Source organism: Procambarus clarkii, chromosome 11 (assembly GCF_040958095.1).
Source record: "Procambarus clarkii isolate CNS0578487 chromosome 11, FALCON_Pclarkii_2.0, whole genome shotgun sequence".
NCBI classification, from domain to species: domain Eukaryota; kingdom Metazoa; phylum Arthropoda; class Malacostraca; order Decapoda; family Cambaridae; genus Procambarus; species Procambarus clarkii.
This window is the reverse complement of record NC_091160.1, coordinates 47,114,932-47,138,545: the sequence shown is the minus strand read 5'-3', so window position 1 is coordinate 47,138,545 and position 23,614 is coordinate 47,114,932. Positions and strand designations below refer to the sequence as shown.

General features: G+C 43.9%; 2 protein-coding genes across 5 annotated transcripts in view; one reads left to right on the top strand and one right to left on the bottom strand.

Moving 5' to 3' along the window:
- Positions 1–23,614, top strand: part of LOC123758423 (uncharacterized) — a 188,117-nt gene that overhangs the window by 55,486 nt on the left and 109,017 nt on the right. The gene's annotated exons all lie outside the window — the stretch shown is intronic.
- LOC138363711 (uncharacterized) lies at positions 5,571–13,978 on the bottom strand. The gene is made up of 3 exons (XM_069323100.1): positions 13,870–13,978; positions 10,590–10,763; positions 5,571–5,986 (listed from the first exon to the last, which is right to left on the bottom strand). Exons 1-3 carry the CDS (start codon positions 13,976–13,978, stop codon positions 5,571–5,573), a joined length of 699 nt encoding a protein of 232 aa, XP_069179201.1.

The following is a 23,614-nucleotide window of genomic DNA, read 5'->3' as shown; positions in this document are numbered from 1 at the left end:
CAATGCAATAGCAGGGGCTAGAGATCTGGAGGCTTTTTTGTAAATTAAAGTTGGTATCTCCTCGAGGGCACTAGACTTGGTTTTAAGGGAAAGGATTATTTCATTGACATCAGTGGAACTAGTAGGCTTTAGGTACAGAGACTGTGGATAGTTACCTGTAAGATAGTCCTTAACATCAGTACAGGAAGATGGAATATCATTTGCAAGGGATGACCCAATGGAAGAGAAGAACCTATTGAACTCAATAGCAGAATCAGAGGCTGAAAGCTGACCAGCGTTATCGGAAAGGAGTGTTGGTTTATTATTTAAAATCTTCTTTGATCCCAATATTTGTGAAATTGTGCTCCAAGTTTTTTTAATGTTGCTCTTTATTTGGGTAAATTTATCTTCATAGTATTTAGTTTTGGCTCGTCTAATTATTTTAGATAGCAATAACGAGTAATTCTTTGAGAATTCTTTGGAGACTGTTCCTAGACTATACTTCTTCTCAAGGTCGTGTTTTTTGTTAATGGATTTAAGTATTCCCTTTGTAAGCCAAGGATTGTTAAGTCTTTTGCTTGTGACTTGTTTTTTGCTTGTGACTTACATCACTATACTCCACACACTTATATCACTATACTCTACACACACTTACATCACTATACTCTACGCACACTTATATCACTATACTCTATACACACTTACATCACTATACTCTACACACACTTACATCACTATACTCTACACACTTATATCACTATACTCTACACACACTTACATCACTATACTCTACACACACTTACATCACTATACTCTACACACTGTCACGTGGGGGGTGGGCCGGGCCGGGGCTCTGCTAACACTCGGCTGCTAGGGGCTCAAAAGGCCCAAATACTCAGCCCCTCCGACTCCCGGGATTCACCGGAGTCTCCTTGGTCACACAAGAGAGGACCAACAATGCCCACCTCCGCAGGTCTTTGCTTCCACCGCAAAAGGGGGTGCCACTGATTCACCCTGGAAGCCCTTCAGTCAAACACGGGGAAACTGCTGTTAACAGTTCCAGCCTAGACCCGTGGAGGAGTGAAGGAAAACTCAGGCTTACCTTATAATAATAACCTCCCTGAGTCTTGCCTGCCAGACAAAGAGGTTGCAGGAACTCCTTTCCCGCCTGTCTTCTCTATCTTCTTCTTAGCAAGGTCGCCAGCTGGGTTATTATATCTGCACCCCAGCAATGCAGTTCAGTGGGTGTATTATATATTGTTTGTAGCCAGAAGATTGCTACTCCCATAGATCTGCTACTAGACTGTTGGCCCAGGGTACTCTCCCAGGAAGGTCTGTGTGGCTTTACCTCTCTCTAGCCACTACGTTAATAGTTGCCACCATTCAGGCACCGATACTGATCGGATGGCTAAGGGTACACTTTTATGTAAGTCTGTGCTGTCTTTACCACTCTCCAGGCAATAAGAACTGCTATAGAGAACGTAGTGTTCCCTAGGTGGTACTATGATAACCTTCGTGTATGCTCATAGAGAAATATCATAAATGGAGGCACACTTAAACACAGTGATAAAATGTGTGAATTTACTGATGCAAATTACATGAACACACACAATCACAAGTAATACATGAATATGGAAATAAGAATAATAAGTCTGAAGATCGTCAGCCTCTTCTTCCACGACCTCCAACACTCCTTCAACTGGGCAGAAAGACAGGAGTACCACACTCTCACACAGGAAGGTCTCTTCACCACGTCGGCGCCTCCTCTTCACTGTCCTGCCATCCATACACACTGTCCCCTCTGACAGTCCTGGACACAAGCTGCCTTGCAGCCTATTCTACTACTAAAGCATTAATGTCCTGCTGCCACATACATAAATAAATATTGCGGCCTAACTAGCCTACTCACACAAGGGGTAATGGGAGGGAAAATGATCTACCTTACATTCCTGGCTCACGACGCCTGTCCCTCGATGGTGTGAGGTTCCCACGCTTCCTTGGGTCGATCCTTGACGATCCAGAACGTTCCACAGGTCCTCAGGTGTCATGGAGCCTTCGCGTCGTCGCCGTTCCAATCCCTGAGATTCAGCTGCCCCAATCCTGGTTCATCGATGGGCGCTGAGCTAATCACTATTTTTCCCACACTCGCCCCTTCCACAAGGCGTTGCTCCTTGTCCTAGGCACGGTGTCGTCCTTCCAAGATTCTCAGTGGATGTGACCCGGTCACAGCTAGGCCTGCCCGCCGCACCTTCCAGACCTCAACGTCCAGCGGCGCCGCCCCCGCGTCGTCGCCGACTATTTTCCAAGTTTGGCATTTCTCTGCTCAATGAACTTGGTTCCTTTTTGCTTCCCAGAAGTGCAGGGTCTCCAATAATTTATGCTGGGCTGCGATGGCTAGTTTAATCCACTGAATAAGGCTTGTAGAGCCTCTAATCCTTGAGAGCAGACCGAGGCGCGTCCTGTCGCTTCTAAGGTCGGGTCAACTCTGACGTTGGCGCCGCCCGGGGCACTCGGTGACGTCATGGCGGACCCTGATTTGTCGTCCGCGACCTAAGTCGGCCAATCCGCGATCGGCTAGTGTCCCTTCCAAAAGGTCATATCTGCATTAGGGGAAACTTTCATTTTATAACAGGGCGCCAATTTCCCTTTATTTACAACTTATAATATAACTTCCTTCCCTTTACTGGCAGCCGGTCTGGTGGCCACATATATCATTAGACTCCCTGAACCTCAGAGAATCAGTAGGGAGAGCTGATATGACTCTTTAAGCCGGCAAACGAAAGAAATAGGAGAGGGCACCGTAACAACAAACATCACTATTCTCTACACACACTTACATCACTATACTCTACACACACAACACTATTCTCTTCACACACATCACTATACTCTACACACACATCACTTTACTCTACACACACATATATCACTATACTCTTCACACACATTACTATGCTCTACAAACACATCACTATACTCTACACACACATCACTATTCTCTACACACACTTACATCACTATACTCTACACACACAACACTATTCTCTGCACACACATCACTATACTCAACACACACATCACTATACTCTACACACACATATATCACTATACTCTTCACACACATTACTATGCTCTACAAACACATCACTATACTCTACACACACATCACTATTCTCTACACACACTTACATCACTATACTCTACACACACAACACTATTCTCTGCACACACATCACTTTACTCTACACACACATCACTATACTCTACACACACATCACTATACTCAACACACACTTACATCACTATACTCTACACACACATCACTATACTCTACACACACTTACATCACTATACTCTACACACACTTACATCACTATACTCTACACACACATCACTATTCTCTACACACACATCACTTTACTCTACACACACATCACTATACTCTACACACACTTACATCACTATACTCTACACACACATCACTATACTCTACACACACTTACATCACTATACTCTACACACACTTACATCACTATACTCTACACACACTTACATCACTATACTCTACACACACATCACTATTCTCTACACACACTTACATCACTATAATCTACACACACAACACTATTCTCTGCACACACATCACTATACTCTACACACACATCACTATACTCTACACACACATCACTATACTAAACACACACTTACATCACTATACTCTACACACACATCACTATACACTACACACACATCACTATACTCTACACATACATCACTATACTCTACACACACATCACTATACTAAACACACACTTACATCACTATACTCTACACACACATCACTATACTCTACACACACATCACTATACTCTACACACACATCACTATACTCTACACTAACAACCTGACTACTTCAACATGGAGGCTTGTCTCAGTAACAAGGGTCGTAACACACTAATAACCCTTGCACTATCAGGGTCAATATGCCTATCCAGAGAGCAACTTTACCTACCTTGAGATGTTTTTGGGGCTCAGCGTCCCCGCGGCCCGGTCCTCGACAATAGATGACTGACAAGATCATGTCTATAGGTCACCAAGACAGTGCCCAGATGGCTGTGTACCCTAGAGATTCACCATCCAAAGACAGGCGGGGCCAAAGAGCCAAAGCTCAACCCACGCAAGCATCTCAGTCACCAGTGACACAGTCCACCACCTCAGTCACCAGTGTCACAGTCCACCACCTCAGTCACCAGTGACACAGTCCACCACCTCAGTCACCAGTGACACAGTCCACCACCTCAGTCACCAGTGACACAGTCCACCACCTCAGTCACCAGTGACACAGTCCACCACCTCAGTCACCAGTGACACAGTCTACCACCTCAGTCACCAGTGACACAGTCCACTACCTCAGTCACCAGTGACACAGTCCACCACCTCAGTCACCAGTGACACAGTCCACCACCTCAGTCACCAGTGTCACAGTCCACCGCCTCAGTCACCAGTGACACAGTCCACCACCTCAGTCACCAGTGACACAGTCCACCACCTCAGTCACCAGTGACACAGTCAACCACCTCAGTCACCAGTGACACAGTCCACCACCTCAGTCACCAGTGTCACAGTCCACTACCTCAGTCACCAGTGACACAGTCCACTACCTCAGTCACCAGTGACACAGTCCACCACCTCAGTCACCAGTGTCACAGTCCACCACCTCAGTCACCAGTGACACAGTCCACCACCTCAGTCACCAGTGACACAGTCCACCACCTCAGTCACCAGTGACACAGTCAACCACCTCAGTCACCAGTGACACAGTCCACCACCTCAGTCACCAGTGACACAGTCCACCACCTCAGTCACCAGTGACACAGTCCACCACCTCAGTCACTAGTGACACAGTCCACTACCTCAGTCACCAGTGACACAGTCCACCACCTCAGTCACCAGTGACACAGTCTACCACCTCAGTCAAAAGTGACACAGTCCACTACCTCAGTCACCAGTGACACAGTCCACCACCTCAGTCACCAGTGACACAGTCCACCACCTCAGTCACCAGTGACACAGTCCACCACCTCAGTCACCAGTGACACAGTCCACCACCTCAGTCACCAGTGTCACAGTCCACCACCTCAGTCACCAGTGACACAGTCCACCACCTCAGTCACCAGTGTCACAGTCCACCACCTCAGTCACCAGTGTCACAGTCCACTACCTCAGTCACCAGTGACACAGTCCACCACCTCAGTCACCAGTGTCACAGACACGACCCGTCAAATCTCCTTTTCATTCATTGCTGAAGGAAAAGAATACAAACTTCATAATCTTAAAAAAAATATATATATTAATTACGAACAAATGATAAGGTCAATAGTAAAAGCTTGGATGATGGAACTGAGCTGGCGGGGGTGGCTGAGCCGCGTCCCCGTGGTCAGGCTGCTGGCGTCCCGACGCCCCAGCAGCTCCTTGACCTGGTGGTCCTTGGGCGTGGGCGTGATCACGCTCCTCCTCGTGGTTACTGTCTGCGTGGTCTTCCTCAAGGCCTTCAATATACTCATCTCCTACGGACAGCGGGCGTACTCGCGCTATCGTGAGGTGTCCTCCGCCCTGATGAGGGTATCGTCGAGCCCAGACGAGCTGTCCTCTACGGGGACGATAGTATCGTTGGACCCAGACGAGCTGTCCTCTACCGGGACGAGTGTATCGTTGGGCCCAGACGAGCTGTCCTCCACCAGGACGCGTGTATCGTCGGGTACAGACGAGCTGTCCTCTACCAGGACGAGTGAATCGTCGGGTACAGACGAGCTGTCCTCCACCAGGACGAGTGCATCGTCGGGTACAGACGAGCTGTCCTCTACCAGGACGAGTGAATCGTCGGGTACAGACGAGCTGTCCTCTACCAGGACGAGTGAATCGTCGGGTACAGACGAGCTGTCCTCCACCAGGACGAGTGTATCGTCGGGCCTAGACGAGCTGTCCTCCACCAGGACACAGACCCCAGCTGAGACAACAGTGCCACAGACACCACCTGAGACAACAGACACACAGACCCCACCTGAGACCACAGACACACAGACCCCACCTGAGACAACAGACACACATACCCCACCTGAGACAACTGACACACAGACCCCACCTGAGACAAAAGTAACACAGACCCCACCTGAGACAACAGTGACACAGACCCCATCTGAGACAACAGACACACAGACCCCACCTGAGACAACAGACACACAGACCCCACCTGAGACAACAGTGACACAGACCCCACCTGAGACAACAAACACACAGACCCCCCCTGAGACAACAGACACACAGACCCCACCTGAGACAACAGACTCACAGACCCCACCTGAGACAACAGACACACAGACCCAACCTGAAACAACAGACACACAGACCCCACCTGAGACAACAGACACACAGACCCCACTTGAAACAACAGACACACAGACCCCACCTGAGACAAGGGACATACAAGAACCCAAAATAAAGAAGAAGAGGAAGATGAAGAGGGAAGTGCCCAAAATGCCATGGGGGGTTGTGGTCACACAGGCCCCATCTGGAACAACAGACACACAGACCCCACCTGAGACAACAGACACACAGACCCCACCTGAGACAACAGACACACAGACCCCACCTGAGACAACAGACACACAGACCTCACCTGAGACAACAGACACACAGACCTCACCTGAGACAACAGACACACAGACCTCACCTGAGACAACAGACACACAGACCCAACCTGAGACAACAGACACACAGACCCCACCTGAGACAACAGACACACAGATCCCACCTGAGATAACAGACACAGAGCCCCCTCTTGAGATAACAGACACACAGACCCCACCTGAGACAAGGGACATACAAGAACCCAAAATAAAGAAGAAGAGGAAGATGAAGAGGGAAGTGCCCAAAATGCCATGGGGGGTTGTGGTCACACAGGCCCCATCTGGGACAACAGACACACAGACCCCACCTGAGACAACAGACACACAGACCCCACCTGAGATAACAGACACACAGACCCCACCTGAGATAACAGACACACAGACCCCACCTGAGACAACTGACACACAGACCCCACTTGAAACAACAGACACACAGACCCCACCTGAGACAAGGGACATACAAGAACCCAAAATAAAGAAGAAGAGGAAGATGAAGAGGGAAGTGCCCGAAATGCCATGGGGGGTTGTGGTTACACAGGCCCCACCTGAGAAAACAGACACACAGACCCCACCTGAGACAACAGACACACATACCCCACCTGAGACAACTGACACACAGACCCCACCTGAGACAAAAGTAACACAGACCCCACCTGAGACAACAGTGACACAGACCCCATCTGAGACAACAGACACACAGACCTCACCTGAGACAACAGATACACAGACCCCACCTGAGACAACAGACACGCAGACCCCATCTGAGACAACAGACACACAGACCCCACCTGAGACCACAGACACACAGACCCCACCTGAGACCACAGACACACAGACCCCACCTGAGACAACAGACACACAGACCCCACCTGAGACAACAGACACACAGACCCAACCTGAGACAACAGACACACAGACCCCACCTGAGACAGCAGACACACAGACCCCACCTGAGACAACAGACACACAGACCCCACCTGAGATAACAGACACACAGACCCCACCTGAGATAACAGACACACAGACCCCACCTGAGACAACAGACACACAGACCCCACCTGAAACAACAGACACACAGACCCAACCTGAGACAACAGACACACAGACCCCACCTGAGACAACAGACACACAGACCCCACCTGAGACAACAGACACACAGACCCAACCTGAGACAACTGTGATACAAGAACCCAAAGTGAAGAAGAAGAAGAAGAAGAAGAAGGAAGAGCCCAAAATGCCTTGGGGGCGGCCAAAACCTACCCCAGGCCTCTCCCCATCTGAGGTGCGCGATAGGAAAAAGGTCAACTATGATAACCTCTGCAATTGGTGCCGCGGAGAAGTGAAATTACATAAGTACATCGGATATATCTGCTATCACCAGCCCGCCCTATGACACGCTTACACCTGAAGGGCAGGGTGTGAAATCCTACATCTGAAGGGCTGGACGCCCAGTTGGCCACCGGCGTCCGGTTGGTCACCAGCGTACGGTTGGCCACCGGATTCTGGTTGGCCCCCGGATTCCGGTTGGCCACCGGATTCCGGTTGGCCCCCGGATTCCGGTTGGCCCCCGGAGTCCGGTTGGCCCCCGGAGTCCGCTTGGCCCCCGGATTCCGGTTGGCTCCCGGATTCCGGTTGGCCCCCGGAGTCCGGTTGGCCCCCGGATTCCGGTTGGCCCCCGGAGTCCGGTTGGCCCCCGGAGTCCGGTTGGCCCCCGGATTCCGGTTGGCCCCCGGATTCCGGTTGGCCCCCGGATTCCGGTTGGCCCCCGGATTCCGGTTGGCCCCCGGAGTCCGGTTGGCCCCCGGAGTCCGGTTGGCCCCCGGATTCCGGTTGGCCCCCGGATTCCGGTTGGCCCCCGGATTCCGGTTGGCCCCCGGATTCCGGTTGGCCCCCGGATTCCGGTTGGCCCTCGGATTCCGGTTGGCCCCCGGAGTCAGGTTGCCCTGGGGGCGGCCGATGCTGAAGTTTAGCTCACTGCAGCACCCCATAATGCTAAAGTGGACTGCACGATGCTGAAGTTTTGGTCTTTCATGGACCGCACGATGCTGAAGTAGGTCTCCTCTCTGTTGGGTCCTCCCTCAGATGTGGCAAGGTTGGTCTCCTCCACAGACGGGTAGGTTGCTCCCTACCTCACAGTTCCTCTCTTGGTCAGACAGGATTCAGCGAATGTCGCCTGTCCTCACACTGGGATATTGGTCCACTGCTTCTCCCCAGGAGTTGTTGTCTCTGGTACATTGGACCAGGACTCTGCCACCCGAGCCCTTCACTGCCGGAACAGTCCGCAGGTTGCACCTCAACCCCCCAGCGCCGCCTCTCCCGACACACAGACCCCACCTCAGACAACAGACACAGACCCCACCAGAGACAACGCTGATTTTCAGATTGCTGGATTTTGTTGATATTGAAAGTTATTGGTTTGGCGTTTTTTCTTTCGACTTTTTAAAGGTTTTATTGACAACAAATTCAGGGAATCAAAATTCAACAATGGGGGCCCTTGACGGCTGAGTGGACAGCGCTCGGTATTCGTAGTCCTAAGGTTCCGGGTTTGATCATCGGTGGAGGCGCAAACAAATGGGCAGAGTTTCTTTCACCCAGATGTGCCTGTTCACCTAACAATAAATAGGTTCCCTGGAGTTAGACAGCTGCATATACGATCGAAAAGCAACGTTCTTTGTATATGAGGACAGGATGCCAAGATGGACGTGCATCTGGATCTAAATCTCAGCTTGGCCATCCATGAAGTAAGTGAAACGTTTGGGCTCACGTCGTGGTGGTTGCATCGTTACTCCTGTGGGGAGGCTCCGGAACCTCTCTCTGATGTCCTTGGTTATCACAGCTAAAGTATGTTGTTAATGAATGACTCTCTCTCCCTCTCTCTCTCTATCTATCTCTCTCTCTGTCTCTCTCTCTCTCTGTCTGTCTCTCTCTGTCTCTCTCTCTCTCTGTCTCTCTCTCTCTCTCTCTCTCTCTCTCTCTCTCTCTCTCTCTCTCTCTCTCTCTCTCTCTCTCTCTCTCCCTCCCTCCCTCTCTGTCCCTCTCTCTCTGTCTCTCTCTGTATAATACTCAAATTATAAGGCGGTTGAGACATAACCAATCACAGGCGAGTAGGCATCTGACGTCATGCCAGACAGTGGAGCACCAGCCGTGCTTGCAGCAGGGCTCAGTATTCTCACAGACTCAGAGTAGGTTGGAACCTCGGCTGGCCAGTTATATAGCATCAAGTCTAGTGAGTGTTTCATGCTACTGCAATCGTCGTCATCGTCGCAAGTGTCAACTGATCATTGTGTGTGTTGTATTGTTATTTAAGAGGAATTGGTGGAAAAAAAAGACTTCAACCGTCTGACTAGCGTCGCTAGCTCCCACTCGCACCGCCACATTGCCTCCAATCACCATCGCTACAGCGTCCTGCTACACCACTCTGCTGTGAACTCCTGCCTAGCAAATCGTGCTTCCTCCACCGCCATCGACGCAATATCGTCGTCTCAGAGTTTATCTTCGTGCTCCCAACATATTCTAGTGTGGGGTCTCCCGAGTTTCGCGCCACTGCTGCCAGGAGCGCTGCCGTCGCACCAGATTGTAAACAAACCGTGCATGGGGTCCGTCTAATTACCGCAAGCTACCACAAGCTACACAAGCTTCACAAAGCTTCCAGGCAATACGTTAGTAATGAATAAATATGATAGGTTAGGTTGACCTAACCTAACCTAACCCAACCGACGCTTGGATCGTCGACTTGATTTTCACCAGCTCTTTATTATCGTCTAATTTCTTTATAAAAAAGATACTTTTTCTGATTAAAATTATGTTTTTTCGTGTTGTACATTCAGCACCAACATTGTAATGAGTAAATATATCATATTTATTCATGAGTAAATATATCATATTTATTCATGAGTAAATATATCATATTTATTCATTACTAACGTATTGCCAGGAAGCTTTGTGAAGCTTGTTTAGCTTGTGGTGGCTTGCGGTAATCAGACGGACCGCGTGCATATGCCTCTTCACACGCCTTGTCGCCGTTTTTCGTGTTGGCCACTGTTATATTGCAGATCCTGCAGCCCTGCGTTAAGTAATTAAGAGCTAAGATATCGTGTGCTATGTTTTAAAGAGGTTTAACGTAAATATATCCACAATATCTTATGAATTAACCATTCAGTGACATTAAATATTGGAGCTGGTTCAGTACTCCACTCCCACAGTTTCCCTGAGTGATTTCAACATTCATGCTTCTCACAGTAATTTCATTGTGCATTAATTGTGGTGATAGAGTGTTATTAGCAAATTCAAAGTCAAGAGAAGTAAGAAATTCTTGTTTTAGTAGCAGTTAAGGATTTGTACAATATAATTTTTTAATTCCTCCAGGCCTAAAATTGAAATTTATTCCTTCAACATTTCATATTATAATTTTTACCATAGCAGTTATATACATATGTGTGTCCAGTTTATGTGCTACATCCATATTTCTTGCTTTGCCACTTGTGTTGAATCATTTTAATGAAATTTTGCAATTGCACTTTCCAGTTTTTTATTCTAAATTGCTGTGCTTAGCCTGGTCAAATTAATTTACATGCTTCTAATTCCAGCCATTTTCATGAAAGATTGCTAATTTAATTCACAATTTTGCTTGTTCTTAATTATTTGTTGCCTAACCCAATTTAATAATTTTATTTCTGCCATTTTCTTACTTTAGCCAACTTGATATTTTTTTGAGTGTTTATTTTTGTGTATACCATTTCTGATGCCTGGTGCACTTAACTATAATCTGCGTTCAAACATTACTTCCACGGCTGTGACTATGCCTACCACTGTTGAAACCCCTTCAATACAATACAATACAATTTTATTTAGGTAAGGTACATACATACAATAAATATTTACAAGGATTGTTTAACTTATAGGTATAGCTAGTACATACAATGCCTAAAGCCACTATTACGCAAAGCGTTTCGGGCATGATAAACTTAAATGACAAGCTTAATACTAATTGAGCATAATGAGTAGAATGAAAACAAGAAATGAAAACATAGATGAAAAAGCAGCACAAGTACAATTATGTCGACAAACAGCGCTCTTTAAAGAAAAAAACAGACATTGGTTGACAATAGAAGGGTAAGGTAGGTTACAGGGAATTTATTAGGTATAGCTTCGCTTTTAACTTAAACTGGTTGAGAGAGGTACAGTCTTTAACATGGTTGGGAAGGTCATTCCACATTCTGGGCCCCTTGATTTGTAGAGCATTTCTAGTTTGATTAAGTCGTACTCTAGGAATATCAAAACTGTATTTATTTCTGGTGTGATGCTCATGGGTTCTGATACAACCTTCTATGAAGCTTTTGAGATCAGGATTGGCATTATAGTTTAGCGTTTTATATATGTATAATACACATGAGAGAATGTGCAGTGACTTAATGTCTAACATATTCAGATATTTAAGTAGGGGTACCGAGTGATGTCTGGGGCCAGAATTGGATATTGTCCTAATAGCAGCTTTGTGTTGAGTAATTAGAGGACGTAAGTGATTTTGGGTAGTAGAGCCCCAAGCACAAATACCATAGTTGAGATATGGATAGATAAGGGAGTAATAGAGAGTCACCAGGGCAGGGCGTGGTACATAATATCTGATCTTAGAAAGAATGCCCACAGTTTTTGAAACTTTTTTTGATATGTTTAGAATGTGTCCCTGGAAATTAAGCTTGTGGTCAATGAGAATACCAAGGAATTTGCCATCTAATTTGTTACAAATTTGGGTATTGTTTATTTTGAGATTTATTTGATTAGAGGATTTATTGCCAAACAGAATATAAAAGGTTTTGTCAATGTTAAGGGTGAGTTTGTTGGCAGTTAGCCACAGATGGACTTTATTTAGCTCAGTATTTACTGTGGCATTTAGAGCAAGGGGATCAGGACTGGAGTAAATGAAGGTTGTGTCGTCAGCAAATAGAATTGGTTTGAGGTGTTGGGAGGCATTTGGAAGGTCATTAATGTAGATGAGAAAGAGGAGAGGGCCAAGTATGCTGCCCTGGGGAACACCAATGTTGATGGGTAGGGTGGGAGAAATTGTATTATTCACAGAAACATATTGGAGCCTGTCAGTAAGGTAGGATTTGAGGTATTGTAGGGAGTGTCCTCTGACTCCATAATGATGTAATTTAAGAAGAAGGTTTTGGTGGTTGACAGTGTCAAAAGCTTTACGCAGGTCCACAAACAACCCAACAGAGAACTCATTTTTATCAAGAGCTGTATGAATCGAGTTAAGCATACTAATAAGTGCATCGTTAGTGCTTTTTTTGGGTCTGAAGCCATATTGGCAAGGGCTAAGTATATTGAGTTTGGCTAGATATGAGTAAAGCTGCTTATAGATTAGTTTTTCAAAAATTTTTGACAAGTTTGGCAGGATAGATATAGGTCTGTAGTTGTTAACATCTGTGAGATTACCACATTTGTGGACAGGCGTTACTCTCGCTTTTTTTAGAATATCTGGGAAGGTTTGGAGTTCAAGTGACTTGTTGAAGAGTCAGACTCAACGGGAACAGTTGCTTGTCCCAATGTCCAGAGGTCAGCTCAGGAAATGGCTATTCCTCTTTTTGCTAGTGAATCCCGCTTATTAGAGTCATGGTTTAGTAAGGTTGAAGGGAAAACAGTTGCACGTTTTTCTAAGCCTACTGATGCCGAATACTTGACAATTGCACGGTCAGCTGTGGATACAACCAGAGGTGATGCACATTTTGTTCTTGATGAGAAAGCCATTGTTAGCCTCCAGTCTTGGTCTGAATTTAAGGATTTCTTTCGCCGGCGCTCTGTTAACAAAGGAGACCTCGACCCGTATAGGTTAGTCAAAAAAAATGCCAATGCCACCATGCAGCCTGGTGAATCGTTTAATGCATTTACTGGCCGTCTCGATCAGTATCTGTATGCCTTAGTGTCTGCTATGATTAGTTCGTCCTGGGTAGATAAAGACAAAAATCTGTCCCCTGAGGCTATGGCCAAGATGATAGCATTCAGAACTTTAATGCATTTTGCCCCAGAGCATACGAAACCGATCATTGAGCAACAACAAAATTTTAGAGTTAAACATGAAATTGGTGAAATGTTTGAGGTTATTAAGAATGCCGCCTATAAACAAGCTCCCCGAAGTGCTCAACTGTTGCCACCCTCTGATACTGTAAATGTAGTAACAAGCTCTCAGCCTCCTCCCACAAACTCTCAAAACTCTTGGTCGCAGAACTGTACCCATGGTCGTAGCCCCCAGTCAAATTCACCTCCTCATAAGTTGCCGAGACGCCATAGTCCACAACCATCCACTCCCTCATGTTGGCATTGTGGTAAGAGTAACCACCTCGCAAGGTACTTTTGGTCCGCCCCTAGATCATCACCCCCTAGACAATTCTCTCGGTCCCCTCGTCAATCTAATCATTCTAGGCTCCCATATTACAAGTACCATAAACAACTTGGTCACCACACTGCGGAGTGTAGAGCTAGGCAAAGGGCATCCCCAACTCGTAACTCCCACAGTCAGTCTTGGTGAGGCGCACAGCGTCCAAGACATTATCAGAACTCGCGTAATTACAACTCCCGGCCCAGCTATAATGCAACTTCGAATTATAATACACGGTCACAGAATGCTGGAGTTCAGAATGTTCACTCCATGTCGTCGGGAAACCCCCAAGGCCATCTGCTAACCAATTCAAGCTAGCCAATCCTAGTGCCCTCCCTGTGTATTCAGTAGCTACCCAAAATAGATTTGGACACTTGACAGAGGACACTGACTCTAGACCAGTTGTAGATGTTGACGGAACCACAGTGAATTTGACCCAGACAAGACGCAGATACCCCAGACAACATCAGTCACAAGTAGTAACTTGTCCAGTCTCAAGTGATGGTCCCCTTGTCTCAGTCATTGTCCATGGTAGAGTTTTAAAAGTTTTTCTTGACTCAGGTGCAAAAGTTAATATTGTCAAGCCCTCAGCTCTTAGAGACATTGAAAGTAAGCACCCTACTACTTTAAAACAGTCACCCATACCTTTTCTAAGTGGTGTTTCAGGAAATAAAGTAAAAGTTCAGGGTGAAATTGAACTCCCACTCAAGTTAGATGATGTCACTGTCTATAACATGTTTAGTTGTTGACATTATTCATTTTCCTGGAGACATTCTCTTAGGTCTGTATACCATTATTGATGAAAATATTGCATTGTTTCCCCATCGTTGGAACATTAGTATCAAAGACCGCATCATACCCTTGTGTAGCATGTATTGACAGGGCCATGAGTTCAACCTTCAATCAGACTACGGTAATTTTGTTGACACCCGCCTCGCTAGCATAGGTTTGTCAGATCCTTGTCGTGGTAGCATACCCGAGAAAATGGGTACTCGATTGAAACATCGTAGTTGTGCAGTTGTTAGGGAGAGTGAGTATCGGGACTTTCTAGAAGGGGACGCCCTAACTGATTCTCGTTGTCTCGCTCGCCTGGCAGCTTCCATCTCTGAAGTCAGTGGTTCCACGGCTGCTGACACTGTGCTGCACTCTCATTCTCTCACCAGAATAAGAGTTAAGGTTCAGGGAGTGCCTGAGTTGTCGGATGTCATTGCGGAAAGTGAAACGTGTAAAGTGAATGGTACGTTTGTTGAACCCTCCTGGCACACAGTGCAGGATGGTACTGTTACATTGTATATTGCAAACACTAGTAATGCCGACATCCATCTCCAGTCTGGCACCCTTGTTGTAGATTTTGCCCATTACTCGTTACCGGTGCGAGTTGTGGATGATGTCTCCATGGATCATACTGTTTGTACTCTCACACCAGGAGAACAGGGATCTCAGCCAGAGGTGCAAGCGCTACACTTCAGTCCTACTGATTTTCCTGACTCTGTGGCTCAGCTTTTGGAAATTTTGAACAGGAATAGAGCCGTTGTTGCTCTACCAGGAGAAAAGTTAGGTCTCTCTCCTCTTATTACACATAAAATTCCCCTTGAACAAGGAACTACGCCTATTTATGTACCAGCTTACCATCTTCCCCCTTCTCAGAGAGCAGAAGCTGATAGACTCATAGAGGAAATGTTACAGAGTGATGTAATTGAATCGAGTAATTTGCCATGGAATGCTCCATTGATTCTTGTACCAAAGCGAGATGGGACTTAGAGACCTGTAATCGATTATCGGAAACTTAACAGAGTAATGATACCTGATCGTTTCCCACTTCCAGTTCTAAATGATTTGTTGCAAAGTATCGGTCGAAATAAAGTATTCTCAACGTTAGATTTGTTGCAGGGATTCTGGCAAATCCCCCTTGATGAGGAAAGTAAACAATTGACAGCCTTTAGTACTCCTAATGGTCATTTTCATTTCAAAAGAATGCCATTTGGTTTGCGGAGTAGTCCAATAACCTTTTCACGGCTCATGACAAATCTATTTCGTAGATTGATAGGAAGTACTCTTCTAGTTTACCTTGATAATCTCATAATCATGTCGCAAGATGTTCAGACTCATTTCCAGAACCTTGAGAAAGTACTTGTAAAGCTCGCTGAAGCTAATTTAAAAATAAAGCTTGCAAAATGTTCATTTTTAAAGAAGATTAATTTCCTAGGTCATACAGTTACACCTTCAGGTATTACATTGAATGAATAAAAAATTATTGCTGCCCGTGATTTTCCAACGCCTCGTACCGCAGAAGCCGTAAGACAGTTCACAGGTCTTGTGGGATTTTATCGTTCATTTATTACTGGATTCTCTATTATAGCCGCTCCACTTTACAAGTTACAAAGAAAAGATGAACCCTTTGTTTGGGGAGAGGCCCAGGATCAGTCATTCAAAAAACTCAAGGCAGCCTTGATTTCGTCATCTGTCCTTAGGTACCCAGATTTTTCTAAACCTTTTACGTTGGTTACAGATGCTAGTGACAGGTTTAGGTGCTGCATTACTTCAAACAGAAGGTCACAGAGATCATGCGATAGCTTATGCAAGCCGTACATTATCTAAAGGAGAAAAATTATAGCGCAACAGAACAAGAAGCCTTGGTAGTTGTCTGGGCACTTCAGGCAAACATTTCAGGCATACACTTTATAATTATCCAGTTCATGTTCTTACAGATCACCAACCATTAATTCCCTCGTTCAAAAATAAGAATCCAGTTGGAAAGTTTGCTAGATATTTGCTCACAATTCAAGAATGAAATCCCACACTTGGATATATTCCAGGAAAGCAAAATGTTGTAGCCGATGCCTCTGTAACCCTTTCCACTACCGCCCACAAGATGGGTATGGGGTGCATAATAAATGAACTAAACTAAAACGATGCGTTTTCTCGACACATAGCTGCAATTCAGTTAAATTACCCAGCATTAGATGCTACAGTAGTCGAGACGGAACAAAGACAAGACCCCATATGGGCACCCGTCATTAAATTTTTGACTAAGCAAGACACTCGCCCGATTCATAAACCGCCAGTACCATTGAAAGAATTAGTGATGTTAGACAATTTACTGTGTAGAGTAGTAAAGCTAGGGACAGCCCCGAGGAAATGTTGTCAGTTAGTTGTCCCAGCTGTCTTGGTACCAACTGTGTTAAAAATTATCCATGATGCTCCCGCAAGTGCACATCCAGGAAAGGCTCGTACACTCCAACAAGGTCGATTGAAGTATTTTTGGCCAAAAATGGCTAAGGAGATTGCTCATTATGTTGACAGATGTTTAACTTGCTTACAGCACAAGGGACATGTTTCAGGACCTAATCCAATTCAGGTGTACCCAGCAACTAAAGCTCCTTGGGAACGAGTATCGATGGATTTATTGACAAATTTTGCGGAAACAGAGAAAGGGAACAAACATTTGCTTGTAATAGTTGATAATTTTTCACAATATTGCAAACTAGTTCCTATCTTGAACAAATCAGCAGAAACTATAGCCAGTGCATTCCATGACCAAATAATTTGTAGATATAATATGCCTAAAGTAATCCTTTCAGATAATGGTCCAGAATTCAGTAATAGTATTTTAACTAGCTTGTGTGATTTATATAACATTAAAAAATGTAATAGCATGCCTTACCACCCAGCTAGTAAAGGACTAGCCGAACGTACTAACAGGAAAGTGTTAGATGCCTTGAGAGTCACGTTGAATTTTGATAACAACAATTGGGATGATTTTATACCCTTAATTCAGTGTGCTATAAATTCTTCAATTAATGTTTCTACAGGTGACACACCCTCACGCTATTCTTTTTGGTACAGATAAGATCCTCCCTAATGAAATGATTAACATACCTCCTACTCCCTTATATAACATAGATGATTTTGTTCAAGTGAAGCGTAGACAAATGCAACTAGTATTTAAGAAAATACGAGAACAACTGTCCAAAGCTACAGCCGAGTTCACTCTAGCAAGGAATGCACGAGCTTAACCCAGTAAAATAACTATTGGATCTGTAGTAATGGTACTTAACCAACACAGGTCTGGTCCTATGTACAAGTTAACTAAGAAATCTTTGGGTCCATATAAGGTAATCGAGCTTATTAAAGGTAACAAGTACAGACTTAAGAACTTGGTAACAGGAGAGCATATAAATGAACATTTAGACCATATATAGTTAGCTAAAATGACTGTTGACGAGACTGATGAGGAAGATGACAATGAACTTACCCAGACAGATTCTTCTATTGGGACACCACCTTCTGTGGTTGACAGACCACTTGATGTTTATCAACCCCATACTAGCACTTATAATCTTAGATCTAGACCTCTCGTTTCAACCGTGCACTCACCACATGTCCATTGGCTAGATGTTAACGAGGTTATCTCTCAAGATGATAGTTTGTCACATGCAGTTTCATCTGTTCCTGACCTTCAGTCAGAGCCAGAGTTATATAGTGCTCTGGATAAGCTAGGTGCAGATATCTGCAGAATTTATAATTGAGTGCACTCTGCAGTTATTCTGTTTTGTTTTGCAAAAACAAAACAGAATTTTTGGTTGGGTTGGTGCAAAAACATCACTTTCCCCCCAAAAAAAGAAGGTGCAACAATTAACGTCAGGTCAAGGCAGGTTAGCTTCAGGGTTGTTGAGTCCATAACCAACATTGACAGGAATATTCGGCAAAGATCCACGCAGGTTAGGGTACAGGGCAGTTGGGTTAATATCCAAACAAACACTTTTCTAAGAATATAAAATACAATATTTAACAAAGATCCATAACTAACAAATAAAAAAACAGCAGAGAATATTGGACTGCATATTGAAAAAATGCGCCTTAAATTTGCAGTTTATGGAATAGGTGAAACTTGGGGGACAAATTGGGCACTGGCCGTGCTATAATACGTAAAATCGGGTAAATTTGGTAGAAAATGTCTTAAATTTGGATAAATTGGGGCAAATTAGGTTTAAATTGTGATACTTTGGTTAAATTTGGTCTTAGCCATGTTAGGGTTAGGTCTGGTTTTAGGTAGGATTGATGTATATAAACGCATCTGTATATTGAAAATGGCTCGTCGGACCCTGCATTATCACTATGAAATGGTCTATGGGAATGGAGTATGACATCGACCAATGGGTATTGGATACTGGAAATACACATAAAAGTTATATGGAATTGGTGAAACTTGGACAAACTGAGGCTTTGGCTGTGCTATGATAAGGTGAACTATGGTAAAATTTGGTGGAAACTGGATAAAATTGTGGCAAATTAGGTGGAAATTATCTTAAATTGGGAACAAATTTGGTTAAATTTGGCCTTAGCCATATTGGGTTAGGTCTGCTTTTGGTAGGTTTGATGATATATAAACACACATCTGGAACATGGAAATGGCTGGATGAACACTGCACTATTACTATGAAATGGTCTTTGGGAATAGGCTATGACATTGGGGGCGACCAGATATTGAAGATGCGCATTACATTTAATTGGGATAGGTGAAACTTGGTCAAATTGGGGCTTTGGTTGTGCTATGAAATGGTAAACTCGGGTAAATTTGGCGGGAATTGGATTAAATTAGGTGGAAATTGTATCAAATTAGGTGGAAATTGGATTAAATTGGGATAAATTTGGCCTTAGCTGTGTGTTAGGTTAGGTCTGGTTTCGTAGGATTGAAGATATATAAACACATCTGGATATTTGGAAATAGCTGGATGGACACTGCGCTATTACTATGAAATGGTCTTGGGAATAGAGCGTGACATAGGACACCTGGATATTAGATATTGAAAATGCACATTAAATTTATATGGGATAGGTGAAACTTGGTCAAATTAGGCTTTGGTTACGCTATGAAACGGACAAACTCGGGTAAATTTAGTGGAAACTGAATTAAATTAGGATAAATTGGGGCAAAATTAGGTGGAAATTGGATTAAATTGGGATAAATTGTCATAAATTAGATGGAAATTGTTGTAAATTGGGATACATTTGGCTAAATTTGGCCTTGGCTGCATTAGGATAGGACTGGTTTCCTAGGAGTGATGATATATAAGCTCATCTGGATATTTGGAAATAGCCGGAAGGACAATGCGCTATTACTATGAAATAGTCTTGGGAATAGGGCGTGACATTGGGCAACTGGATATTGAAAATGCACATTAAATTTGTATGGGATAGGTGAAACTTGGGTGAAATGGGCTTTGGCTGTGATATGATTTGGCATATTTTTCCCTATATTTAATAGGGAATTGTCATTAATTGGGGTGAAATTAGGTAGATGGCCACAGCACTAACACTATGAAATGGTCGTGGGAATGGGGAATATGTGGTGGCTGGATACTGGGCATTGGAAAATGAACGTTATTTTTAGATGAGATAGAGAAAACTCGGATGAATTGGGCTTGGGCATGAACAAATCAGGCCTATTCCTGGGGTGGGTTTAGGGGTTTGGTTGGGGGGGGGAGGGACAGTGAAATTTAGCTTTGGTTCTTATATGATTAGTTACATTTAAATTCAGTTTTAATTTTTTGTTTATAATTGGAGATAACTTTTGGTGGACTTGTATTTAAACTGGAGTAAATTTAAATAAATTTAGCTTGGGCTGTTTTTTTTAAGCTTTGGGAAATTGGGCTTTTGGTTGTGCCATACACAACAAAATTTAGGTAAAATTGGTAGAAATTGTCTTTAATTTGATAAAATTACCTGGAGGGGTGCAACACTAACTCTTATGAAATGGTCTTGGGGATGTTGTATAATATGCGTTGGCTGTATATTGGGTATTGGAAATGCACTTTAAATTTAGATGGGATAGGGAAAGTTTAGGGGTGTATTGGATTAAGTTAGGATAAATTGGGGCAAAATTAGGTGGAAATTGGATTCAAAAGTTTAGGCTTTGGTTGCGCTATGACACAGCGAACTCCCTGAATATAATATATTTTAGCTGATTTCTGATAATATGATTTTAGCTGATAATATATTTTAGCTATTTTTAGATGATTTCGGGGCTTTTTGGTGTCCCCGCGGCCCGGTCCTCGACCAGGCCTCCACCCCCAGGAAGCAGCCCGTGACAGCTGACTAACTCCCAGGTACCTATTTACTGCTAGGTAACAGGGGCATTCAGTGTGAAAGAAACTTTGCCCATTTGTTTCTGCCTCGTGCGAGAATCGAACCCGCGCCACAGAATTACGAGTCCTGCGCGCTATCCCGAAACGCATTGAAACGCATTGCGTAATAGTGGCTTTAGGCATTGTATGTACTAGCTCTATCTATATATCAATCCATTAATGTAACATCACTTGTATGTATATACCTTACCTGAATAAACATCTGAATCTGAATCTGAATCTGAATCTGAATCCACCAAGCTACGAGGCCCCTAAACAAAATTGCCAAAATTAATTTGTGCAAGTTTGCAAAATGTGATTGTAAGGTTTTTTATGCATAAGTTTGAGAATATATAATTGAATGTTAGTTTTTAATTCATTTATTAATGCAGCCCCTATTCCCATCTTGCGGGCAATAGCGGAAAGGGCTGCAGCGATGCATAATGGGCCTCAGAGTCAGAACCTACACAATTTATTTAGCTAAAGCAAGTTTTCGCAATCTTAATGAGCTAGTTTTGAAAAATCCAATGGTCATTTGTCACACATCAACAATGGGGTACGAGAAAAAAAGACCGCAAGTGCAGTTTCTAAATTAAAACCAAGACTGGGATATGTGGAGAGCTAGTGTCATAATTTATCTGTTTTCCTGCGCACCGCCGCCCATCCAGTGGGGGGCTAAGCTGAGCAGTAGTAACATCTAGAAGTCTGCTGCTTTTATTGGATGATCCATATATGTGTACTGGCTCCTCTTGCATCATCACATTAGTAGCCGTTAATAAATTAAACAACTAGCATATGTAAAGAGCTAGTTTAATAATTTATATGTTTTTATTTTTTATTTATCAGGCCCACTGCCCTTCTATCCAGCAGACTGCAGCTGGATGGGGTTACAATTGAGCCAAAAACAGTTGGTCATGGCGAGATACGGCCTCATTTAGAGAAATTTACTATAGCCAAAAAAGCTTGGAACGTCGGGAACTGAACGCGGGCCTGCACGAGAGTCGTTCTTGGCACTCAAATGTTTAGAGATTAAAATCTATAATTAGAGGGGGGGGCAACTAGGATACCGCATAATTTAGTGAAATTTGCAATGTCCAATAGTTTGGACGTTGGGGAACTGAGCCAGGACTTGCACGAAGGTTGCTTTGCATCCAGTGCAAATGATGAAACATGTGTGAGAAAGATTTTCTCAGTGATGGAAAAAAAACTTTAACGATTGGTACTCTAAGTATTGAAAATCTCAACAACTTTATAGCACTTAAAAGACAATGTATTTCAGGAGTAAATCTTTGTCGATGTTAATAATTTTATTATTTAAAAAAAAGTAAGTGATAATATTTAAACCGAAGCCTTCCAAACCTGGCTCATTAAAATATTTTTTTATGAAATCTCGTAAGGATTTATGCAATATTCAATATAAAACGATCATAATGCGCAATGCATTTCATTTTTATAGAGAAAATTTATAAAGTAAATATAATACCAATGCGAAACTATTTCTATCTGACGTATTATTTTAAATAAATACAGTTGGCGAAAACATGTCTATTCCCGGGTGAGTGACTGGGTGGGCTTTTGGAAGACTTTGGGGGATTTGTTCGAGGGCAAGAATGTGCAGAGTTTTGGGGGGGCCCAGAGATTAGCCCTGATGATGATTTTTTCCAAGCTGCATTTAAAAACAAAACAGTTTGATGAGAATATTAGATGAACTTAAAGCTAGTTGTTTAATTAGAGTGGTTAGTCCTGCTTACTAACTCTTGCTAGCGCTTCTTACTAACTCTTGCTAGCCCTGCTTACTAACTCTTGCTAGCCCTGCTTACTAACTCATGCTAGCCCTGCTTACTAACTCATGCTAGCCCGGCTTACTAACTCATGCTAGCCCAGCTTACTAACTCATGCTAGCCCTTCTTACTAACTCATGCCAGCCCTGCTTACTAACTCATGCTAGCCGCCTTCTTACTAACTCTTGCTAGCCCTTCTTACTAACTCATGCCAGCCCTGCTTACTAACTCATGCTAGCCGCCTTCTTACTAACTCTTGCTAGCCCTTCTTACTAGCATGAATTCATCTTCACACTTTTCAAAAGGTGGAGGTCTAACATTTTCTGAAAACCTTTGCGCTTGATATACCACCACTGACATAAAAGGCAACTGATGGATTCGACTTTTAATTTTTTACACATGATATAAAAAAGCATTTCATAGCAACAGATAGTGCCAGTTGAGGCGTTACATGAAGTTATTGGAGCCCCCACCACAATAGCTGTGAACTATTAAGATGTTAAAAAATGCAATTTAATATGGAATATGAACAGTCCTAATATATATTAAATTGCTTTAGCCACTCAACTATTTTCCTACATGGTATATTTAAAATGACACTCCACTCCAGGACTCTTTAAAGCTATCTTAACTTCTTTAAAACCCTAATATGACCCCTCTCAC

What these genes read in the sequence shown, in the direction of transcription:
- LOC138363711 (XM_069323100.1), bottom strand. Translation starts at nt 13,978, where the DNA reads ATGAGGGAGTGGATGGTTGTGGACTATGGCGTCTCGGCAACTTATGAG. An exon ending in TGCGACCAAGAGTTTTGAGA is followed by an intron (nt 10,764 to 13,869) that starts GTTTGTGGGAGG and finishes TTTAAAACATAG; the next exon opens with CACACGATATCTTAGCTCTT. An exon ending in ACAAAGCTTCCTGGCAATAC is followed by an intron (nt 5,987 to 10,589) that starts GTTAGTAATGAA and finishes CTGTTGTCTCAG; the next exon opens with CTGGGGTCTGTGTCCTGGTG.